We start from the raw sequence: 24124 nt of genomic DNA, 5'->3' as shown, positions 1-24124 counted from the left end.
GTTTTTCCTTGCCGCTTTGAAAAGTATTGGGAAATTTTCACTTTTGACCCCCCAAAGTACCAACTAGATTCACTTTCCTTTCAGAAAAAGGTACAACTTTTGAAAATCGAAGCATTTTTACTGCTCCAAAAGTTGTCGTCAGACACAAAAAAAAAAAAAAAAAAAAAACACACATCATTGTAAAATCAATACATTCATCACTTCGTTCAGAATCTAAAATTATATGTACCTATAACGTATAATATATTTCTGGTTAGGACCGGGTTAGTACCTAATATTATTTTATAAACGATTTTGCACAAAACCACTCACGTTTGATTTTAATTTATTTTTAATTCTAATACAATATATTAATATGTTTGAAAGTGTCAGTGGCGTATACAGGAGGAGGCATCTGGGTCACGCCCCACCTCCAAATGACAGGTTTAATTAAAAATGTTAGCATAACTTATAAATCATTAATATATATTAACACTTATGTTTTTTGTTTCATTATTTGATTTAAAATATAGTTTGTACGTATATCTATTTTAAATCAAACAATGAAATGACAAACATTATAGATATAATTTTATATATTAATGATTTATAAGTTACGTTCAACTTTTTTGCGTATGAACGTATTTGTTTATACGCGAGATTTACGAATATGTACATGGTGGGAAGGGGGGTGGTGAAACCTATTTATATATATTATATAGAATACAAATAATAGGTAGCTAAATATAGCATCAATAACAAGTGAATTTGCCACTTAACAAAAATGATATTGATGATGGTTTAGGGTAGTATATATTATTATTTATAATATTTGGTACTCGAGGGAGACACCATTATAATATAATACCTTGGTATTGTATGATATTTCATTTTTATGCAGATTACAAGTAAAAATTTACAATTTGAAAACGGTCAAACGTAAATTTCAGAAAAATTCTAATACCGTAAAAATTACAAACACATATAATACAATTTGATATAGGTAGATTCATTTTCATACAAAAGCTAACAATATAACAGAATATCGGTTCTGTTGAACGCAAATTTGCCATAATATAATATATTATGTTACGCGTGGCCGCGTGGGTCAGAGAGAAAAAACAAGTAATGCGCCAGTACAAAAACTACGTATAACTTTCAACGATACGAGTTTTAATCAAATACTATAGAATTGCAGTAGTTTTCCTTCTAAATGAAACTAGTCATTATTAAGAATTCAGAAATTGGCTATATCATCAACAAGGTTATACATGATAACCACAGTGATTTGTTGTAATTAATAAACTACTATACGTTTCTTCAAATCTAATTTTATGTTAATAATAAAATTGCTCATATTATTGTTATTATATAATTAATAATCAAATAAAATATGTTTGATACGGCCAAATTAAACACTTCATCGGTGAACAGTGATGCGTCGTACAAATATATTAGGTATTGGATCTTATATTTATCTCGTATACATTTATTCCTGTCCATCAATTATATAGTTTATAGCGAATTGTTATAATCAAAAATAAATAAGACTACATGTACATTTCGTATAATTTAATATAGAATCACTTTAATTTTTAGAGATGCAATTCAATAAATTTAATCTGAAAAATTATAGAAATAAAAGTTACTATAATATTATACTATAAGATATAGCAAAATTAAAATACAGAACACTAAGACTGATGGGTTATTAAGGGTGATTAAATTTTTTTACGATGGAAAATAATCATCAAAAGCCTCGATGTATTATCAATTTATTTATTAAAATTGTTAATTTTTTTAAATTTAAAAACAAATCATATACGTCAGAGCACGAGGTACGCAAGACCAGTTTTATTCAAGGACAACGTAGTATAGTCTATAGAAGACACGTAGAGTTGACTTCCAGAGGTAGTCACACAAACGAGGTCGAACGGTGAACAGCCACTCTCTAATATGATGTACATATATGTAATATTAATCAAATAATTTAATATTTAGTTTAATTTGTGCGTTGTATACTTAAAATTTTCATTAAAAATTCCGCAGTATTTTAATTTTTTTTTTTAACAATAATGGAAACTTTGGAAAAATATTATAAAGTTACTGCTCAGCAAGAGTATGAAAAAAATCCACAATTATCTGCCACAGATGTAGAAGAGCTTCTAAAGTGGAGTGACGAAAATATAAATTTATATGGGAAATTAATTGGTGAGAGTTAGAAATCTTATTCAATTTAAGTATAATATGAAAATATGCCGTTTTTTAATGTATTATAATTATTTGTAACTTATATGTTAAACAAGTTTTTTTTTAAGAAAAGTCGTAATAAATTATCAAAAACTCAGGAAAACATATCTATAAAAAAAATCAATTTTTAACTATTAGGTTAAGGTCAACAACGAATTTTTTAATAAACTATAGGTGAGAAAAAAAAATCATACATCGTTTATATAATAAAACGTCTTTTAATTTTGTATACAATAATGTAATTAATATTTTATAGTACCTATGTACTCATGAATATATTTTTATGTAAAACGCATTTTTTCATATCATACATTGTGTCAAAATTGATATAATAACATTTTAACACGTACAATTTAGCATAATGTACTCTACTAAATATTTTAAAGGACATTTTAAACAACTATCACTTATTTTGTAATTTTAGTAAATATTATTTATGACACGTATTTACATTTATATGCAATTTCAATTTAATCATCGATTTCTTTTTTGAATATTATTTCAAATTTTCAAGAATATAAAATTAAAAACCTTTGCACTGTTATTGTAAACTTGTTTTTCTGTGAATATTTATTATGTATTTATGGTCCAGAAAACCTAAATAGATCAGTAAATATGGAACTTAACCTGCTATACCTGAATATATTATTTATAGCTTTTAGTCCATTAAAACGGAAACATTAAATATTAGTATTTTTAGATTGCTAAATATTTGCAATAATGACGTATATTGAAAAATTAATATCTTATTTTTTTCTACAGATATTCAGATTATAATGTTTTTGCATGCGTGTAACTACGATAAAGAATATGCAAAAAAGGTAATAAGTCAGTGCTATAATTTACGAGCTAAGAAGTGCACTCCCTTCTTTTCGGCAAGAGACCCTGCACATCCTTTCAATCAAAAACAATTGGATGTTGTGTAAGCAAGTATAAATATAATTGTCTTACGCAAATTGTTATATTTTGGTAATTTATACGAATAATAATTAATATTTGTTTATTGTTCAGTAATATAAACATAATTCCGGACGAAGAAAATGGTTACAGCTATATATGGTCGCAATTAAAAATCGTGGATGCATCACAATATTATCCAACTGTGGCGTCAAAACTAACTTTTATGGCCATCGAACTAGACCAAGTCGAATACGGTACCAAGTCGGGGTACAGAATGGTACTGGATTCGAATAATTTTAGCTTAAGTCACGCATTACGTTACTCCCTATCAAATGCAAGACATTTAATGTTATACGTCCAGGTACAATTTGACTGATTTTTTTTTAAGCACACTATTAGAAAATATCTTATACTCGTACAATTTATACTTTTAGGAAGGTACACCTTTTGTGATTGATAAAATTTACATTCTCAACGTCACCTCAGGAACTGAAAGATTATTCTCAATGATGAAACCATTCATGAGCACTTCATTGATAAATAAAGTAAAACATACAACTTATGTCACTTAATAAACAATAGCTTTGTGTGTCAATAAAATTATTTGATTTTATTATTTTTATTACAGGTTATAATAAAATCAGTTCCGAAGACTAATGAATTTATAAAAACATTGCCACAAACAATAGTGCCTAAGGACTATGGTGGCCTTGCACCGATTATGAGCGAAACAAATGGTAAATTTTGAGTAAATATTATGGAATTTTATTTTTGACAAATATTATTTTATATTTACAGAAATCTTAAAACAAAAATTATTGGATAATCGCGATTACTTTTTGGACGAAGAAAAATTAAGAAATGGTAATGTTAAAGATGAAGTAGATACAACAGTTGGAGAAAATGACAAGGATAATATAAATTCTTTTAAAAATTTAAGCATTGATTAAACTTATTTTAAATATATAGGTATATTTCTAACTTAATTATTTCATTCAAACAATTTCAATTTGTAGATACCATACAAGTTATTGTAAATTATTATTGATCAAGATGTTTTATTTTTTCAATAAGCTGACTTAGCTGTTATATTATTATTTATTTTAATATATTTTTTTATTGTAACAAAAAGGGTCTCAGATTTATAAATCGAGGAGGTTAAGTGTCATTTAACTATATTGTTTTTTAATTTTTATTTAAATAAAAAAGTAAATAATAAGAAATCTTTATTCTAAACTTTGAATAAAAAATAAAATATGTTATTAAGGTTATTATGAATGTACAATAATTAATCCAATAAAACCAGGTAGAAATAATACAAATATTATGACTAAGTAGGATTGGTATATAATATACACTAGCGGGTAGCACTGTTAAATACTCAATGAGCTATTTAGAGAATATGTGTATTAGGAAATATGCATAAGTAGATACTTACTTCACACATTTTTCAAATCAATTTTTTACCAATCTTATAAGTTTTATGACTATTATAAAATTATATTTTTAAAAAATCCCAATATATAAATATTTATGAATAATTAGTAGGTATATTATATTATATTCTTAATAATCAAACATTCATAAAAACTATAATTTGCATACATATTGTTATATTAATTAAAGCAAACATCGAAGTGATCAAAAAATTAGATTTTTTATTTTAAGTATTCAACGTCTTTGATAAGTAGACAAAAAAAGAAATTAATACTACCAGGCTCGTAAGAAAACTAAGACATCTATTTCTAGTGATTTCTTAATATATTCGACAATCTCAGCAAAAGACAAGTAAATACCAACTACATTTTTTTTTGTAAATTGGTGTCTTGAGATATTAGATATATTTTAAACTTTAGATATACCTAATATTCATCAATTAATTACTGGTAGATAAAACATAGTGCTTATATTTTTAACTAATACTAAACTACTTACACAAATTTTAAATAATGAAAAGATTTTGCTTAATTTAAACGGAAAAATTGATATTATATTTATTATTGTGGAAAATATTATAAGTTACCACTTTTAGATTCTGAGTGGAACGATGAATGTATTGATTTTACAATAATATGTGGTTTTTTTTTATTTTTTATTTTTTATTTTTTTTTGTGTCTGTCATCACCTTTTAGGACATTAAAAGTGCTTGGATTTTCTTCAACAGTACCTTTTCTGATAGGAAAGTGAATCTAGTTGGTACTCTGGAGGGTCAAAATGCATTTTTACGCAAAATCTGTTTTCGAGAAAATTGATTTTGGTTTTTGGTGTAACTTTAAAACGAATGACTGTAGATACATGAAATTTTCACAGGTTGTTTATATTTCTATTTTCTATATATGATAAAATTTTCAAAATATTTTGATTTGTTTACGGACAATTTCAGTTTCCAATTTAATTAGTTTTTTTTTCTATGAATGTCAATAAAACTTTATTTGTTGAGTAAAAATACTTGAAAATTTAATACAAGGGTCCTACTATATTGTTACAATGACATTTGAAAAATATTAAAAATCATTAGTCACTGTTTTTTTTATTAGCATTTAAAGTTCAAAAATGACAAAATATGTAAAAATCACAAAAATTAGCAAATTATTTTGAGTTAATAATTCGTAAAAATTTTTCTTTTTAGAACTAAGATTTTAAAATGTAATACAAGATTCCTTATAGGATAATCTACCTTCATCAAAAAAAAAATGTCTATAAGAAACTCAAATTAAATTTTTATGAGCGTTTGAAATTCATATTTTTACAATATTTGATATTCACTTGATTTCTTACGAAACGATTTTCTTATTTTGTTGTAATTAAAAAACGAGTGACTGTAGAAACTTGAAAATTTCACTGAATGTTTATATTAGCATTTTCGATATACAATACAATACTCTTTTTGAGCTGTTTACGGACATTGTAAGTTTTCAATTTTTTTAGTTTTTTTTTCTATAAATATCAATAAAGTTTTATCTATTGGGCCAAAAAGTGTAAAAAATTAATACAAGGCTCCTGATACATTGTTACAATAGCAGTTGAGAAATATGAAAAAAACATGGGCACAATTATTTTTTATAAGCATTCGAAGTGTAAATTTTGACAAAATTTATCAAATTTAAAATTGAATAATTATTTTGTAGTTAAAAATTTATAAAATGTTCAACTTTTATATCTAAGGATTGAAAATTTAAAACAAGATTCCACGTAAATATTTAATTCTGTTACCAAAAATTCTAAGAAATACATAAGCACAGTTTATTTTTATAGTCGTTTTAAGTTCAAATTTGGACGAAATTACGTATTAAAAAACCGGGAATAACTATTTTAGTTATTTTGTTGTGATTGTATAATATTATTTGTGGGTACTTGAAACTTCTTAAGTATACTATTATATATCTATGATAGTACCACGGTTTGTTGTTGATGTTTAACGCGTTACCTAATGGATATTGTGATATGATTAATTTGGAATTTATTATTGATACCTATTATAGGTCAATTTTTTTTTTAATACTATAGATAAGTATACCTACAATAGGTATGTCTAATATATAGACTGAGAAACCGTCTCCGCTCAGAATCGTTTTTCTTATACAGTGATATTATATCATTGAATTCAAATTTAATACTATCCATTATACAGTGACCCACTTGTAACCTATTGTACAGCAGAGCGACATCCACTTACCCACCTTTTTTTAACCTGATGCTAGTCGCGGCAGTGTATAATACATCAGTTGCATCTTGATCTTTTCGACTGTGCTTTAATTCTCAAGTATAAAAACTTTGTTTCATACATTTTTATTCATTTTATTAAAACAAATTAATATTTCAGACAATGACAAAAATATGAAAACTGTTACAAAAAGTTACTCCCTTATTCATAAAACAGGTAATATTTTTAAGAAAATAGGAATATGCGAGTCTTATTAAAATTTATAGGTATATTATGAATAATATCTTAGTTTAATCAATATATAAATAATTAAATTTATTTAGAATATTGATATCTTATTTTTAAAACATATATTGAGTATCAATGATTGAAATGTAAAAATTATATGTTTTATTAAATATGTAAAAAAGTGTAGTCGCTTTGACCATGACATGATTAACAGCAGGTTAAATATGTTTAAATAATTAAATAATAATAATTTAGTATAAATGTACTTACTATTAGATTGTTCTGTAGAAGGATCCATTATTTTACTAGGTAATTTTGATAAAACTTCAAGAGCAAGTGCAGGACATCCTGCTTTAAAATGTGCATGTGCAGTTTTGAAATAAAGTTGTCTTTCTAATGGAGAAATGGAATCCTCTAACATTAACTAAAAAAAATGGTACATATTAACATCAACTTTAAATTTGAATACAATTTTTAGTTACTTGTCGATCTGAAGTTTCCCTACACCTAGCATCAGAACCATAGCTAAAACCAGCTAATACTACAGTATGATTCTTTTTATCTTGATAAGTGGATGCCAGATAGTGTCTTATCAATAATGGATGTGTACGAAGATAAACGTAGAAATTGAACACGTTAGGATTTGCTACAAACAATATATATATATATATATTTAGAAATATTTATAGTACTTTAAATTTTTTAACATACCAGCTGAAGTTTCTTGTTTTTCCTCGTCATTATATTGTGGATGCATTGTACCTACGTTCATTTGGACTAATGTATTAAGACTTCCAGTAGAATCTTTAAGTATCCAAAGAGCCATAGAACGTAAGAATGGGTCTGGATTAGCCATAGATAATTTTTGATTTTCACCATTTTGATCACAACCAAGTATTTCCTAAAAAAAGTAAGTTAAATTAAGAATGAACATAATTCAGTTATTTAATTGGTCTTTTAGTTAATTGGAAATATACCTCATACAAAAGCCGTTTAAGACTGGGTGGAGTAGAATCAATTTCACCCTCATATAACCGAGCTATCACCATAGCTAATTGTAAGTCATCTAGTTTATTCAAGCATACCTAAATATCAAGTTTGATTTCAATATTATTTATATTTAAATATTTAATGCATTTTGAAATATGAAATAATTACTTCAATTGCATCTCTAAGAGCTCCAGCTAAAAGGAAAAATGCAGCGGCGTGTTCAAATCGTTGTTTTCCAAGTAATGCAAATGCATTTTTAAGCGCTGCTTTTCGCCAACGGTCTTCAGCAAAGTTATTGGAAAAGAATTGTGTCATTCTCTCGTCTCTTTTAGACCTAAATAATCCCCAAACTAAAGACTTCTTTTTCATTGCAAGATAAAATATAGCAGCATCTAAAGGATCTTGGTTTGCCTGATATGCTGCTTTTGCAATCTGAGAAAAATTTTATTTTGATCAATAACAATTAGATTTAAAATTATATCTTAAAACAAAAACTTACTTTCTCAATACACGTTCTCAATAGTGTCTGATTTCTGAGCCACCACCCAACGCCTAATTCTTTTAATGCTGACCAACGTGGAGTACCTCGTACATAAGAAGGTGTTAATTGTAACAGTTCTTCTTCGCTTTCGGAGTGGAATGCCCATGCAATATCTGCTGAACACATTCCTCTTTTTTGAAATTGAGTACGCTGAGCTACACCCAAACATCTTAATAAATAATTGTAATGCTTCATGGCCAACAAAAATCTAAGACCACAGTCGTCCAATGAATCTAAAATGTTCATAATATTATTGAAATTAATTTTTATTCCTTAAACTTTGTCTCACTCAAACTAACCTGAACACACTTCACCTTCATGCGGAGCAGAACTATCTTTAGCAAATTGCGTTTTATCAACAAACCTATCGGCAAAATCGGTGTTACATGTAGATACAGTATCAGCAAGAGCTAGCAAGTGCATTTGATCTAAACTTGATAAACCAGGCAAATGTGTATGAGTTAACAGACGAGACAACAGTTGACCTTGTTTTGGCCCAAAATGAGAAAGTAGACATTGTTGTTTTTCTGTTGCGTTAGATTGACGCTCACACCTACGAGGGCTTTCCGGTTCTGATTCATCATTCAATATGTCATCCAGATTGTCTTCTGATGTTGAAATGTTTCCATTAAATAATTCGTTATAATCTTTTTCATCTTCAGCTAACTTAAGAGCAGAACTGGCATTTTCTTTATCAGCGGCCAATAGTGTCCACAAAGGTAAAGGTGGTATAGAAGTGATTTCTGCATAATCCAACATCAGTTCCTCTGGTATTGCGGTAGTGGATCCTCTAGGTTCCATTGGACTTGTAGCTAATAATGATAATAATAATATTTAAAAACAAATGAATACCATAAAAATATTTTTAACATGTATCCTACCAGCTCCAGCATAGCTCACAGATAATGTTCTTGATCTTGACCACCCTCTTTGACGAGTTAAATTATCTTCTTCTGAATATGAACACACAACAGCACCTTGTCTTACACTACATGTTGTTGAAATACACCTACAAATATTTTTAATTTCAAATAAGTAAAAAAAAATGAATAATAATAATTTATATGGTTGATTTACCTGACAAGATGTGCAAGAATCGCTTTCACCCAACGAATTTTTCCAGAATTCAACAGCTCCATTAATTGTTTAGGGTGATATTGAGGAAGAACTGGACATGCTATACGACTAGCTTCAAATAGTCCATAATCTGGCATATAAGAATCTTGAATATTATTCGAAGAGTCGCCATTTTGAATACCCAATTTCTTTTTTTTTGTCTCAGCAGTTAACATATTTAAATTAATTGAGCTGACACGAGACAAATGAGGCATTGAACTTACGTTAGCCAGTCTTCTTTGGGATGTTTCCTATGTATGATAACAATACAAAATACAATACTTTTTTTTTAGAGTTATTAGTTGTTTAAATATATGAAATTACATGTGCCAATGTTCTAAGATCTTCATCTCTTAAATTTCTAGTATCTTGAAGCTCATCAGATTCTTGATGTATTAACTTGCAACACAACAAAGCATTCTTTTGTATCATATCTAAATGTGGATTAGAATTGTCATATTTTAAATATTTTAAGATATTGTTGATACATAATTCTCCAATTTACTCACATGTATTTGGTTTCCATTGTGAGTATACATGCATTTCACTGTCCATGCCTACAACTAGTATACCATCACGAACCCAAGATATTTGCATTGGAAGTGGAGGCAAACCATCCGCTGTTGTAAGATCAATTTTTCTGAGTTTCATCCATCTGAAAAATTTAATTTAAGCAATCAATATCAGAAATCATAATACGTCTGATAAGGCATGCATTACATTTTCCATACAACGTTTATTTTATGGCATTGGAGTAATTTTCTTATTGAAGAATACTAATTATCACAAAAGCTATAAGCTATCAACATTTTTTTTTTATATATAATTTAAAATTGTTACAAAACAATATTTTTAATATGTTTCTTGTTATAATTTTTACATTTTTTTTAATAAAAATATACATTACTTAATACAAAGCAGACTATTTTTTGAAGTGCTTAGGAAACATAAAAATCCATATTTAGAAGAGTAACTATGAGGTATAAAAATTTAAAATTTAGATGAGTTGATTCTAACAAGTGCACCCCACCAAATGTTTGTCATAACTCCACTAATCTAAACTTAAAATACCTACTTACTTATAAAGTTATAACTAACTTTTAATTAACAAAAATTTTATTTTTATTTTAAATTGAAATACTTCAGATAATATTCTACCTTGGAATATATATATTAAAATGAATATTGTTAATCAAAATTTTTTTTTTTCAAAAGCGATATTAGATTTTGAAATAATTAGTGTTTAAAGTTAAATAAATCATGTAGTATTGTAGTAGTTAATATTTATAGTATAACATTTACCTTATTTCATCAACAAAATTGGGAGATGCTAGTGATGAAGCTTTTCGTAATATTGGACGGTTTACTGATTGGGACTCTTTCATTGCCTTCATATTAGCTTGAGCTAAATCACTAGATACTGGTGTGAACAACATTATCTAAATACAAAGAATAAAACAAAAATTTAATTAAATGTATGTATTATATTATATAATAAAAAAAATAATTTACCTTGCTACCAACAGCGACAGTCAATATATGAGACCCATCTTCTTTTGACACCCAATCCAATTGAACAATATGCTTTTGCGTTAGTGGACAAGTGTTACCATTTTCAATAATAGATTTTCTTAATGATTGAAGAGTACTAAAACTAGGAACAGCCAGTAAACCTGGAAAGTGAAAAGTAGATAAATTATTACACTAATATTCACGAGATATTTACACAATTAACATACCATGACTACTTTTGACTAAATTAGTATCATTATCTCCATTTCTACCATTACATCTTCCAGAGGTTCCATCCAAGTCTTCTGACGATAACGCTTTTAAAACTGTAGACTGTAACTTATGTTTTTTAGATGACAGTATTGTTTGATCATGCAAATATGTCATATCAACACTAGGATCAATATGAAGTTTGGGCAAGTGAATATTTTTCATATGTATTGTGTCTTCAAGTAACCATTCTGAACCACCAGTACTTTCACACTCATAAATAGCCACACATAAATTCACATATCTCGATTCGGGGTCTTTTTTTGACGGCCTAGTAAATGACTTTCCATATTTATATGCACAAGCAATACGACCACTATATGCTGCACTTATGTTTAATGGTTGACCTAAAAATAAATATTAATCAAGATATGCTGTCTAATTAGTAGTAGAAAAAATTCTACCTGATATTTCAATCATGGATTTGCGATCTTTTCTTATCATTTCCCATTCAACCCACTGGTAATTAACTTCATCAGCTGTTTTTGAAATTTTACATTTCCAAAACCGCAGAGTACTATCTGAACACGCAGTCACAAATACATAAGGTGCAAAACAAGCTGGGTAAATGGAAGCTGAACTTAGATGTCCTCCAGCAGGAGATGCATGAATCACATCAACACCATCAGGTAAATTTAATTCTTGTGTACAAATCTAAAATTAAACAATAATAGTTTCAAAAATTAAATAATATACAACTTAAAGCATACTATCTTATTAAACTATTTGATAGGTCAAATAATTAAATTAAAAATTGTATGTTACTATAAAAGTATTTTTTTTTAAATTGCATACTATATTAACTTACCTTTGTGGTTGATATTGAAACATGAGGGGCAAAAGCTGACAATGTTGGTTGAGTTGTTTCTTCCCCGCCTAAATTGGTTGCACCTAATTTTCCTGAGTTATCTATATCATCATCATCTTGTACCAATTGACTATCAGGTACATACATCATACTTTCACTTAAAGCTATTTATGAAATAAATATATAAAATATTTGATAAATAAATATTGAAATTAAAAAACAATATTAAACATACGATTATTTTCAGGTTGGGAGGCTATTAATAAACGCCACATATGTACAGTAGTACCTTGAACAGTTCGTTCAAGCACCACTAAATAAAATGGTTCTTCAAAATCATCATCGGGTTCTTCACTGTCTAAACCTGGTATAGCGTCTACTAAGCCTCTACCAGATGCTCTTTCTCCAGTCATCAACTGTTCTTGAAATACATGTAAAAATTGAGTATTTTGCCAATCCTATAATAAAAATAATTATTAATGATTAGATTTTGGCTTATTCATATTGCAAATGTAATATGTAATAATTGCAAATTGCAAATATTCATAATTAAATAACAATTTACATGTGTTGCATCAGATATAGCGTCCAATTGAATAATACATCCAGGTCTAGCAGTAGATTGCTGAGAAACAATTTTGATACGATCGTGCAGTGAATTATGTTTCAAATCATTTTCAGAGGAAACATCGGTTGACAAACTCACCATTGAGTCCTGTAACAATTCATTAAATTTATAACAATTAAAAAACTGCACCAAAACTATATTTCTTACTGCAGCCATTCGACTCCGGTGTTCTGAACTGGATACTTCTGCTAACAATGTTCTGGCATCTATAACAGCTTGATAAACACGTAAACATTCTCCATCTGATGCCACAAAACAAGCACTCGGAGAATTTGATAATGTCCCCAATGTAGTACTAATAAAAATCAATTTGATATTTTAGATTAAAACAATTAAACAATATATAAAAACAAATGGTTTTTGAAGAACCTTGGTAATAAGGTTGGAATCCAAGCAACATTTGAGAATGCTGATATTTGTAGTGAATTTATACGAGCAAGTTCAGAAACACCACCAGATTTAGAAAGTGGCCCAACTGCATCAACTCTCCATAATATAAGTTCACTACAAAATCCCTGCAAAAAAAGCAGTTGTTGTATACATTTGTAAATGTTATTTTATTTTAAATTTATATTATACTTACTGAGGGCGGTTGAGCAATAGGAGGTGGATTGGGTGATAAAGGAGAAGCTGGAGTTTCTTGATCAGGTAAATTGTGATGGGAAGTGGTTAACAATAATGGCAATACAGGATGACAGGTCACGTCATTTACACGGAACCGATGACCAGAAGCTCGTGATGCATGGCCAATACTTAAGACTTGAGAAAACTTAGATTTATCAGCAAAGGTTAATTGCCATAAATTTAAGGTTCCATTAGTATGTTTGGTGACCATTGACAGAGTTGGACATGGCGGGGCAGATATTATATCGTTAAATGTTCCGGAATCTTCACCCATAGTTGAATTTGCTCGATTTGGTTTTCCATTTTCATTCAATGATGATGGTTCAACTGATTCATTCTGATGGTGTAAATCAATGTCACCTGCTAAAGAATCACCATCTTCTTCCAATACTCTGGGAAGACTAGAATCACCATTATCTCCATTTATACCTGAGCAATAAAATTTGTTTATAGTACACAGTCAACAACCCAAATAATTAACTAACCATGAACATCACTAGGTGATCTGCTTGGTGCTGCAGCAGCAGTTTTAACTACATCTCTAAAAGCTAGCTGTAAACTTGATCCAGATGTGTGGTATAAACAAACATTATGAGACATTGTGGTAGCATCTCCAAGAGGGAAAGCATTGGGTATTCTAGTAGAAAAAGAAACTTGGGCTTGTCTAAATGAACCAGGATGGTATTCATCTAACCAATCAACTACCCAAATTAAATAACTTCCATCAATAGGATGGACAGCAAATAACAAATCAGGACTATGGTGCCAGTCACGAAGTAGACATTCAATTTTATTATCAAGAGAATCAGTTGTTATATGATTTGTATCACTAGTAAATGAATTTACAGATGTTGTATTGCTAAAGTACAAAAATAACGAAACATACACATAAAACAATTATTATTAATATTAGTAAATATTAAATTTAATATAAATTACCTCAGTGTAGGATGAGTTGATGGACAACTGTGTTCATCACTAACACTTTCATCTTGTGATGTACTTTTACCAAGCTTATTCTGTTTACGTTTAGAATCACTGTACTCAACATCGTGATGTTCTGATATTATAAATTGTTCATTTATAAGCATATCGTCTTTTTCAACTACTTTTTTGGTTAATTCCTAAATAAATATTTTATATATTAATATTAGCAGTTTGATTTGTTATTTCTAGGGCTCAGAAACTTCATGCCATTGCATATTTCTTAAATGGCTACAAATTAAAAATTTAATTTGACACAAATTTGCATCATAATACAATTTAAATCCAAAAATGTATGTTGCATATTTCATGAAATATAATAAGATTTTATACACATTGATATATATTTTGTTAATAAATGAAAAAAAAAATATAATTTAAAAATAAAAAGCCTTATTTTTGTGCACAACTCTAGTAATATGGTTATCTATATTTTGAAATATACTTTGAATTCAATAATTGTTTTTTACTGTAAAGATTAAATCTTTATATTTAAGATTAAATTAAAAATAATATAGTGCAAAACTATTTTTTGCATATTATTACACGTTTTGAATAATCATGAATTTCAAAAATTTCAAAAAATCGTTAATTTACTACAAAAAATGTCTATTTTATAAAAATTTAATTGAATTATATTACATATTGAAGATTTTTTAAGTGCCTATGTTTCATTTTTGTTTAGTGCATGAAGTTTCACACCCTAATTATTAGTTATGAATTATTGTACATTTAGTATGGCTTCTGCCTGGAGTGAAAAATGCATTTCTTTATTGTTGAGCCAATGAAGAACAAAATTTGGTTCTCTTTCAGGGTCAGTGCTTGATAAACTAGGCACTAATGGAATGTCTAAAGAAAAAATTGTGAATTTAATATAATTATATTTTTTATGCATACATTTTTTGAAATTACCAGTTTCGGCATTTATGCTTGCTGCTAAATGGAAATGAAGTCCCGGAATAATTCCAGTACCATGAAAACCGTAACTATGAAAATCATGGACACTGAATGTAGATGGTAATGTTGGTATTGTAGAACTTGTACTTCCAGCTATACCAGTTCCAAGATCTCCCTGATGTTTAGCATGCCTTCGTATATGAAAACAAGCTCTATCAAAATTAAAAAAGAAAGTTAAATAATTTTGTGTTGTTTGAATGTTTAAGTATTCTAATTAATTACTTCATATGTTTCAGACGTTGAAGAAGTCTATGCTTATGTCTATGAGTTCGAAATCGTGGATTATGAGCAGCTAATGGATCAAAATGGCTCATATTTACCAAACCATCATCTGGTAAAACAGTTTCTGACCATAATCGACAAATATTATCCCGACATGATGTTACTAGCATATTTGATACTGATCCCCTAAAAAAAAATTTTAATTTAATTACAATTTTATCAAACAGGCAGTGTACAACAAATTACTTTGGCATATATTTGCTAGTTTTTCTCCATGATAGTTGAGTTACAGCTCGAGGATGAGCTATGTACACAAAACCGTAATTTGGCTCACCAAAATTAGAAATAGCACTCATTGAGTAATTCTGATCAACACTTTTTGATGGAAAAAGTACTATATTAATTATTAATAAATATTAGCAACAAATAAAATTTCAATTTTATTTCTTTTGTAAAATAAATATTTTTTATTATTAAAGCAAAACTACAGGATAAATTAAATGTCATGGTTAAAAACGTATATAATTGTCTGAAGTTTCAAGTTTCTGATTTCACGTGAATACCAATTTTTTTTTTTTAATATTATTTAATTTTACTAGTCAATGTATGCAGCATCATGACAGGATTGAAAAAAGAAATAAATGGTTATCATAATTATTACCACCAACATATCAAATACAAATTGTATACATTGACACTGTAGCTAATTTAGAGTGGGTAGTATATAAGTTGTAATTTGCCTTTTACTTCAAGTAACTTTTTATTATATTAAAAATGATAGGAAATCTACAAAACATTTGGTTCTAACATAAATAAATTTCTAGTCTTAAGGACTATTTGGAAGAAAAATTGTTTAATTACGTTCAATGAATAAACATTTGGGTTTGATCTATGAAGTATGCATGTATACATGTGCACATAATATTATTGTTTTAATATATTGCATTTCAACAATAGTGATTAAAAATCATCATACTCACATTGTTTATTTTCAAACCAAATTTTGACTAGTCTGTCATCTTTACCAGCAGTAGCAAATAATGTCCCATCTGGTGAAAATGCAATGTGCACTACCGGAGTGGCCGTTTCTTTTTGCCAAACACATTCCCATCCACGGACTTCACAGTTATATGATGTTGTTAATGACATTGGTATTGCTTCTTCACCAATCTCAAATGTTACTCCATCACTTGTCATTCCTATACAAAAGAGCAGATTTAATTTCTTATTGATATTTATTCCACCTTAATTATTTACAAAATCTAAGGGTAATTTGTTATCTACAAAAATGTATTATATTATAGTACCTGTATTTAAAAGGAATATTTATAGAATATGATAAATAATAATAGATAGGTACCTAATATAAAATAAAGATTATATTGTATTAAATATGTAATTGATGTAGGTATTGAATATCAGAATAAAATCAAAGAATTACTAATTACACAAAAATGTTACTTTTTAACTTGGGTTAATAGTTTATAAATTCAAAAATAATACAGAGTTTAATTGTTTTTTAAAAATTATTTATGCAAATTGTGATGATCTTACAGCGTATGAAAGAAATTCATAAAATGCATTTACTTTATTTAACAAATATAATATGTTTCTATACTCTATTCCAAATAAGAAACACCCACTTTTACACAGCAAAACCGGTTTTGCCCGTAGCCGCCTTGGTGTTTCTTATTTAGAATGGAGTATACTAATAAAAATTACATTTAAACTAATATTTACCAGTATTTTCTTCTAAGGGCTCATCGGGTAATTGTTGATGCCATAGTTGTAAAACAGTACCCCCTGTAAGCAACCGAGTTCCTTCCAAATTCCATGACAAACAGCTAATACGGCAAGCAGTTCGCCAACTAGCAGTCTCTACCCATTTATAATCCAATTGCTGAAATTATAAAAGAATAATCTAATTAATTAAATAATTAAGAAATAAATAGCTTACATTTATTTTATTGAAAATGCTAGGAGGTATATTAATACATATATTTTTAAAATAGTATATTTACAAGCTATACAACAGACAAGGTACAATAAGTAAGTGTGGTGACTTAAAATAACATTAATAAGAATGGGAGCATTCTTAACTGGAATGGGAGCTGTGCCAACTGACCAGAAATTAAATATATATATATATATAAAAAAATAAAATTTCTTTAATAAGGACAACAACTCAACTACCTAATATACTAATATTATGAATTTTAATTAAATTGGTATCACATTTTTTTTTTTATTTAAAAAAAAATGAATATAATTTATAGTTAGATAATACAACATTAATGTTTAATTGATTAATTTTAAAACATTTTTTTGTTAATGGATACAGTATGCAAAAGTTCTTTAAGATGATTTTTTTACCATGGAAAATTAATGTTTACCAACTATTTTTTCTCATAAGAAATGACATATTGTACCTATGGTACAACATAAAGATAAACAGAATTTCAAGTGGATTATCTATTTATCTATCAATAATTAACTGTAAAGAGCCTTTACATTGTTAACCTTATTTACTAATTAAGTCATTAACACAAACAACGTAATTTATTAAAGGCATCATATAAAACAAATAAATTAAATATATATAATACAAATGGTATGCATTGTATCAATAGAAATACATGAATATTTGAAATAAACTGTCATATAACTATATATATATATTTGAGAAAATGTAATTTTAAGTTTTTAGATCTTTTCATAAATTAAAATGTTGAAATTATGTTTTAAAGGATTCAATTTGTATTTAGTCTAATTAAATCTTGTATATTTATATAAAACTGTGTATATAAATACACAAGTAATGATCAATAATAAGTTGCTGTCATTTTATAATTAGTTTACAGCTTTTGATATTAGTATAGTACCTAAAACATTTAAAAATTCAAAATTCAAAATAATTAAAAATGAATAAAATCATATTTATTTAATATAAGTAATATTAGCAGATTAGGTTACTATTATTTATATAATTATGTATTGGTATAGTTCATAAAATTTTCAGAGTTATTTGTAAGCTAATGTTAAAAAAATTCAAAAAATTAGTGATAGGAGAATTGATGCTTTAAGACTTAAGTTAGTTTAATATAGTGTGCTTAATATATGTTTAACTGTTTATCATAGTACAAAATAAGGTATGTGGATGGCAAATAATTTTAATAAAAGACAGAGAAGTTAAGGTTTAATCCCTATTTTATTCCTGTATAAATTATAATATTTATTCTTTGAAGGCTTAGATATTATATTATATTTTATATGTACTTATTGTTCATGTATGGGTAAAACTACCTGTTATAGTATTGTATACTACTAATTATAATAATAATATTTTTCACCAATAAATGTATTTAAATTATTTATATAAGTATGTTACTGATATAAAAATATTGTTCAAATAATAGTTAAAATAAACTTATAGCAAAAAAATTATTATTTAGGTAGATTGGAGAGTGTTGTACCTTGGGCCTCGTGTACCTTATTCTAATTTTAATTTCTTCCTCAATAATAGGTAAAGAATTAATAAGTGGAAGAAATTATAGTCAGTACCTAATTCCACGACATTAATAACAATAAAATTACTCATGAATTCATAGTAGAAAAATTTAATTTTGCCTATCAAAATAAGAATTTTTAGTTTTTTTTAAAATTATATTTTCAACATTTGAATTTGTCATAGAAGTTCTTATGGTTAGTGCCATTTTAAGTTAAATATTTTAAATGGTAGTAGTCCGTTCTTACAAAAAAAATAGTATTAAGGTGTAAAAAGATACATTCTTTTAAAATTGGTATGCATGTACCTTGGACAAAATCATTAATTCTCAAGTTTTAAAGGATTGAACTATATTTTTATCATTTAGGTACCTGAGATTAGGTGGTTATATATTATCAATAATATGCTGAATTGCTTAGGTAGTTTATGATTTTTAAGTAATATTTTTGAAATATGTTTTTTTCTATTTCCATGTAACTTCCAAGGCACATTATATGTTGTACACTGTGCATTAGACCATTTTTTGGTTTAAAAAAAAAAAAAAACTTAACTCAGATTTAAGGTTTGGAAAAAACCTATAACTTAATTATATCTACAATATTGTTAATATGCATTAACTTTAAGTATTAACAATTACAGCTGTTAGGGGATATTTAATAAAAATGATCCCAAGGTACAACCCTCTCCCATAGTTTACTTGAGAGAAATATTAATTTATCATTCTATTGAAAACAAAAAAGTCCAATTTAAATATAAACCCTAAATTAATAAGTTTATCGGTTATTAATGTAAATGGGTGTGTCTAGGACAAACAACAACTTCTAATGATACTAAAAATTAACTTACATGAGGTGAATTTTTGCAAACCAGCGGAGTTGGCTCAAAGACACATATTTGATTGTCGTAGGCGGCCGCTATCTTTCCCGTGTCTGTTGAACAGTCCAAACAACTGATGCGGATATAGTTGTGTATCGCTCCAGGGATGATTTGAACCCGTTCGAATGTGCTCGCTAGTATCACAATATTGCATCCAGCCGCATAAGCCTAAACACAGACAGACGATGAGTGATGGGTTGTAGGCCATTCGCTGGTTCGGAAGTGGAATACTTACGGTGAACGGTACGCCTTCCACGCTGCCGACGGCGAAACACCGGTCGCCAGCATTACAGGCACCACTAAGTATTTGATGGCAGTTCATGTCGTCTGCCGCCTAAACTATGGACATGACCGACTTAGTGGGTCAGACACTACCAACGCTTCCGCTTTCGCCCGCCCTAACGTAACATCATCGTCACACCGCGAACAATATCGGCCAAACGCACGGCCGTGCAAACGCGTAGAAAAAAGGGTGACAACGACGGCACCCGAACGTCAAAAATCGCAGCAAGTAAAATTAATTACAATAATAGTAATAATATTACAACTAACGTACACCGACCGATACACAGTCTTATATACAAGGCCACTGATAAATATTCGATAAATTGATAAAGATTATAGTCGTGGATGGTTTTTGATAAGGTTTTTTTATGCATAAATTATATATTATGATATACTTTTAAACAGAACACGGAAGGGAACATCCATATTATCTTTTGCACAAGAGCGGAGAATGGTCAGGAAGTTGTCACTGAAAAATGATAAGAGTGGTCATACAACGGTTAAATAATATGGTTATACGACAACTATGGTGTTGCCAACCTCTTAAAATTAAAATGAGTTTAACCATAATTTGAACTTAATGCCCTAAACAGACGTAGAGTTGGGCAACATTTTTTGAACATCGGTCATCGATGGTATACGAGTTTGAATGTTGAATGTTCAAACAACTCATGAACTACACACATGGAAAAAATATTAAACTACGCAGTACGTAGTACATAAGAGGCTCTTATTGCTCTTGCCGAGGGTTTTTCCCCGTCGTGGACTATTAAAATAAATGTCATTGCTGCCGTCCCAGTCCACTGATTGGAAAATTACACGAAATTACTATGCAGACATGCGGTCACCCTCAAGGCCACAACGGCTACTACGACGCAGTATGTGTATCATTTGGAGGCCTCAACTACCACTGAAGACCCTTCATTGATAGTTGAACCTCCAAATGATGAAGTGCAGACAAACCAACCATTGGATAGTGAACCAGTAACGGTCAGTCAACCAAGAACATTCAGATGCACATTTTGCAAAAAAAAAATATCGTTCCTGTCATGGCGGGAAATACGGGTAATGATTTTAAAACAAACTATTTTATTTAACTTGTCTTATGCTAAACTAGACTTATGCCAAAAGCTCATTTCTTGCTAGTTCATAGGTTTAATTTGTTTTCTTGACAAACTAATTATGATTTTATTTTAAATGTATATAGAATGAATGTAGGAAGAACAATTGAATTGTTGAAATTGACAGCTGAAGCCACTTAGAGGCAACCTCGCCACCACCATCATCACCACCACCACCACCACCTCCAGCGTCGACAAGGATCGGTCAGTTACAAATGTTTGATATGCAGAAAAGAGTATAAAATAAAGAACTCATTTAGAGTACACGTAGAGACCCACTCGCCCGGATTCTACTGTTACATATGCGGTAAGAGTTATAGGCGAGCGTGGTGTCTTCAAAAACACCAACAAAAAAAACATAAATGAAAAAAAAAAAATGAAATTTTTATGTATAAAAATAAAATAACCTATTACATAAACTATTTGTTTTAATTATTCTTTCTTTAATGGCACCAGGGATGTTAAAAACAAAAAAACGTATATGATTTTTGTGGGATATTTTGGTAATCAAAGTTGAACATAGTATATCGTTTTAACTAAGAACTTGTTGGGTCTTAAGAGGACGAAGTCGCAGAAAAAATCACTCGAAAATTCCTTTAAAAACATGTTTGCGCGATCCCATATATGGGTTACTGCATAATATGGGTTTTATCGTAAAAACACTTATGAACAAAATTGTAGAGGAGAGTTATAACTGGTTCTGTAAAAAGACCTATTTTTGGAATTTTTATTTCTAAGTCCTAAAAATAACATACTTGGTATCAATGAAACAGCTCAAAATGTATTAAGTTCATAAAAAAAATAAAAAAAAAGGCGGGTAAGTCGTGGATGTCGCTCTGCTGTACAGTAGGTTCAGTGGCGTCATTTCAGTTTTCAATAGAGGGGGGCAAAGGTTTTGACCGGCCCGAAAGGGTAAAGAAAACTGCTCGCCTCGATCGCAACCACATATTAACTGCTTACATTTTTTTATGGTACCCTTTTTAATTTTTATTAACTATAGGTAACATCATTTTTAAATAAAAGGTAGCAGATATTTTAGAAAAACAATTATATACCTATATCAGTTAAAAGTCTACAAACTATTATATGGCAATATTTATATTGATAAACAATAATATTAGTAGCTTATTATAGGATATCTTCTTTTTTTTATTTCTAAAAATATATATCAACTGCATTATCTATAAATCAATTTTACCTGATTCATCACTTATAGCCTATACTCTATTACTCTTATATAGGTATACGATATATTCACAAATTAATATTATCTTAAATAATAATAATAATATATATTTTTTTTTATTACTTGCTTTCTGGCTCAGCCGCTCAAGTTTTGTCTGTTTATTAAACATACCAGAAATTATTTTCGATTCTTGAGCAGTTTGCGGTAATTTTATATTTTTAGCCACACCGACACCACCTATTTATTTTTTTTAAGTCATATTTTGTCCAAATTAAAAGATTAATGTAAACACGCGTCACGAAAAAATTTAATTTCAGCTAAATTAACACAACACACAGAATAGTTGAATCATACACGACTGTAGCAAGTTAACTGAAGTCCGTGATCAATGATAATTATTAATAAGAGTGCCATCGGTTGTTGTTTTTAGAATTTGTATTAGTTTAAGATTTTAGAAATTAAACTATACTAGGTTATGATACTATTTATTATTATTGTTGTCCATACAACACAAATAAACATACATAAATACATACCCAAACATACAATGTGTAGGTACGTCACCGTATACGTCTAAATATAAATATATTCCAACTATCAATTAATAAAAATGTATCAATGTGACAATAATTTCTTAGTATACGTAGTATAATACTTTTTGAAAATATTATAAAATAGGCATGTTTTTGTGCTTATAAAATATAATAATGGTAAAACGGCAACAACTGGGAACCAGCCCATCGGGCTGCTTTTAAAATCAGACAGGGGCAAATGCCCACCTTGACCCCCCTCAAATGACGCCACTGAGTAGGTTACAAGTGGGTTACTGTAATGGATGGAATTAAATTTGAATCCAATGATATTATATCATTGTATACGAAAAACGATTCTGAACGGAGATGATTTGTCAGTCTAGGATATATTATTTTTAAAGAAAAACTTATGGAGAACCTTGTACCAAATTTTAAAAACTTAGTTATAAAAGAAAAAATTTTTACGATTTTTCAACCACTAAATTACTTGCAAATTTTCGCAATTTTGACATATTTCGTATAAATTTGAACTTTAAATGCTTATAAATAAAAATTGTGACAATGTATTCCTTTTATTTTGCAACTGCTATTGTAAAAATATGTTAGGCGCCTTGTATTAAATTTCCAAATCTTAGAATTAAAAAGAAAAACTTTTATGAATTTCTGTCTAAGATAATTTGAACATTGCCGTAATTTTTACGTATTTAGTCAAAATTTGAACTTTAAATGCTTATAAAAAAAAAATCGTGTCTATATATTTCTTTTATTTTTCAATTGCTATTGTAAAAATATATTATGAGCCTTGTATTAAATTTTGAAATCTTAGATATAAAAGGAAAATTTTTTATGAATTTTCTAGCATAAAATAATTTACGAATTTTCGTGATTTTTACATAATATGTTGTCAAAATTTGAACTTTAAATGCTTATAAATAAAAATTGTGA

General features: G+C 28.2%; 2 protein-coding genes across 7 annotated transcripts in view; one reads left to right on the top strand and one right to left on the bottom strand.

Annotated features, from left to right (window-relative positions):
• LOC100164040 (dmX-like protein 2) overlaps positions 1 to 20623 on the bottom strand; it is a 35128-nt gene extending 14505 nt beyond the window's left edge. For all 6 annotated transcript variants that reach the window (XM_016803215.2, XM_016803214.2, XM_016803218.2 and 3 more), the window contains exons 1-31: positions 20290 to 20623; positions 20025 to 20222; positions 17414 to 17573; positions 16654 to 16872; positions 15920 to 16067; positions 15674 to 15859; positions 15407 to 15603; positions 15225 to 15343; positions 14450 to 14634; positions 13996 to 14369; positions 13470 to 13939; positions 13256 to 13401; positions 13034 to 13181; positions 12824 to 12973; positions 12494 to 12716; positions 12259 to 12422; positions 11855 to 12104; positions 11408 to 11797; positions 11181 to 11341; positions 10971 to 11107; positions 10178 to 10323; positions 9993 to 10102; positions 9630 to 9919; positions 9434 to 9561; positions 8852 to 9364; positions 8511 to 8785; positions 8180 to 8443; positions 7999 to 8106; positions 7733 to 7922; positions 7504 to 7667; positions 7292 to 7445 (exon numbers count right to left, since the gene is read on the bottom strand). In XM_016803215.2, the coding sequence (XP_016658704.1) occupies positions 7292 to 7445; positions 7504 to 7667; positions 7733 to 7922; positions 7999 to 8106; positions 8180 to 8443; positions 8511 to 8785; positions 8852 to 9364; positions 9434 to 9561; positions 9630 to 9919; positions 9993 to 10102; positions 10178 to 10323; positions 10971 to 11107; positions 11181 to 11341; positions 11408 to 11797; positions 11855 to 12104; positions 12259 to 12422; positions 12494 to 12716; positions 12824 to 12973; positions 13034 to 13181; positions 13256 to 13401; positions 13470 to 13939; positions 13996 to 14369; positions 14450 to 14634; positions 15225 to 15343; positions 15407 to 15603; positions 15674 to 15859; positions 15920 to 16067; positions 16654 to 16872; positions 17414 to 17573; positions 20025 to 20222; positions 20290 to 20376 (6454 nt within the window). In that variant the 5' untranslated portion in view covers positions 20377 to 20623. The remainder of the gene's footprint in view (positions 1 to 7291; positions 7446 to 7503; positions 7668 to 7732; positions 7923 to 7998; positions 8107 to 8179; positions 8444 to 8510; positions 8786 to 8851; positions 9365 to 9433; positions 9562 to 9629; positions 9920 to 9992; positions 10103 to 10177; positions 10324 to 10970; positions 11108 to 11180; positions 11342 to 11407; positions 11798 to 11854; positions 12105 to 12258; positions 12423 to 12493; positions 12717 to 12823; positions 12974 to 13033; positions 13182 to 13255; positions 13402 to 13469; positions 13940 to 13995; positions 14370 to 14449; positions 14635 to 15224; positions 15344 to 15406; positions 15604 to 15673; positions 15860 to 15919; positions 16068 to 16653; positions 16873 to 17413; positions 17574 to 20024; positions 20223 to 20289) is intronic.
• Positions 1893 to 4349, top strand: LOC100163312 (SEC14 cytosolic factor-like). The gene is given in 6 exon segments (NM_001162692.2): positions 1893 to 2190; positions 2992 to 3151; positions 3241 to 3490; positions 3564 to 3674; positions 3758 to 3866; positions 3928 to 4349. Coding segments are annotated over 6 exon segments (918 nt in total). The 5' UTR covers positions 1893 to 2054; the 3' UTR covers positions 4080 to 4349.
• Positions 20624 to 24124: the final 3501 nt, after the last annotated feature.

Source organism: Acyrthosiphon pisum, chromosome A2 (genome assembly GCF_005508785.2).
Source record: "Acyrthosiphon pisum isolate AL4f chromosome A2, pea_aphid_22Mar2018_4r6ur, whole genome shotgun sequence".
NCBI lineage: Eukaryota > Metazoa > Arthropoda > Insecta > Hemiptera > Aphididae > Acyrthosiphon > Acyrthosiphon pisum.
Note: the sequence above shows the minus strand (reverse complement) of the source record. Positions and strands in the feature narration are given on the sequence as shown.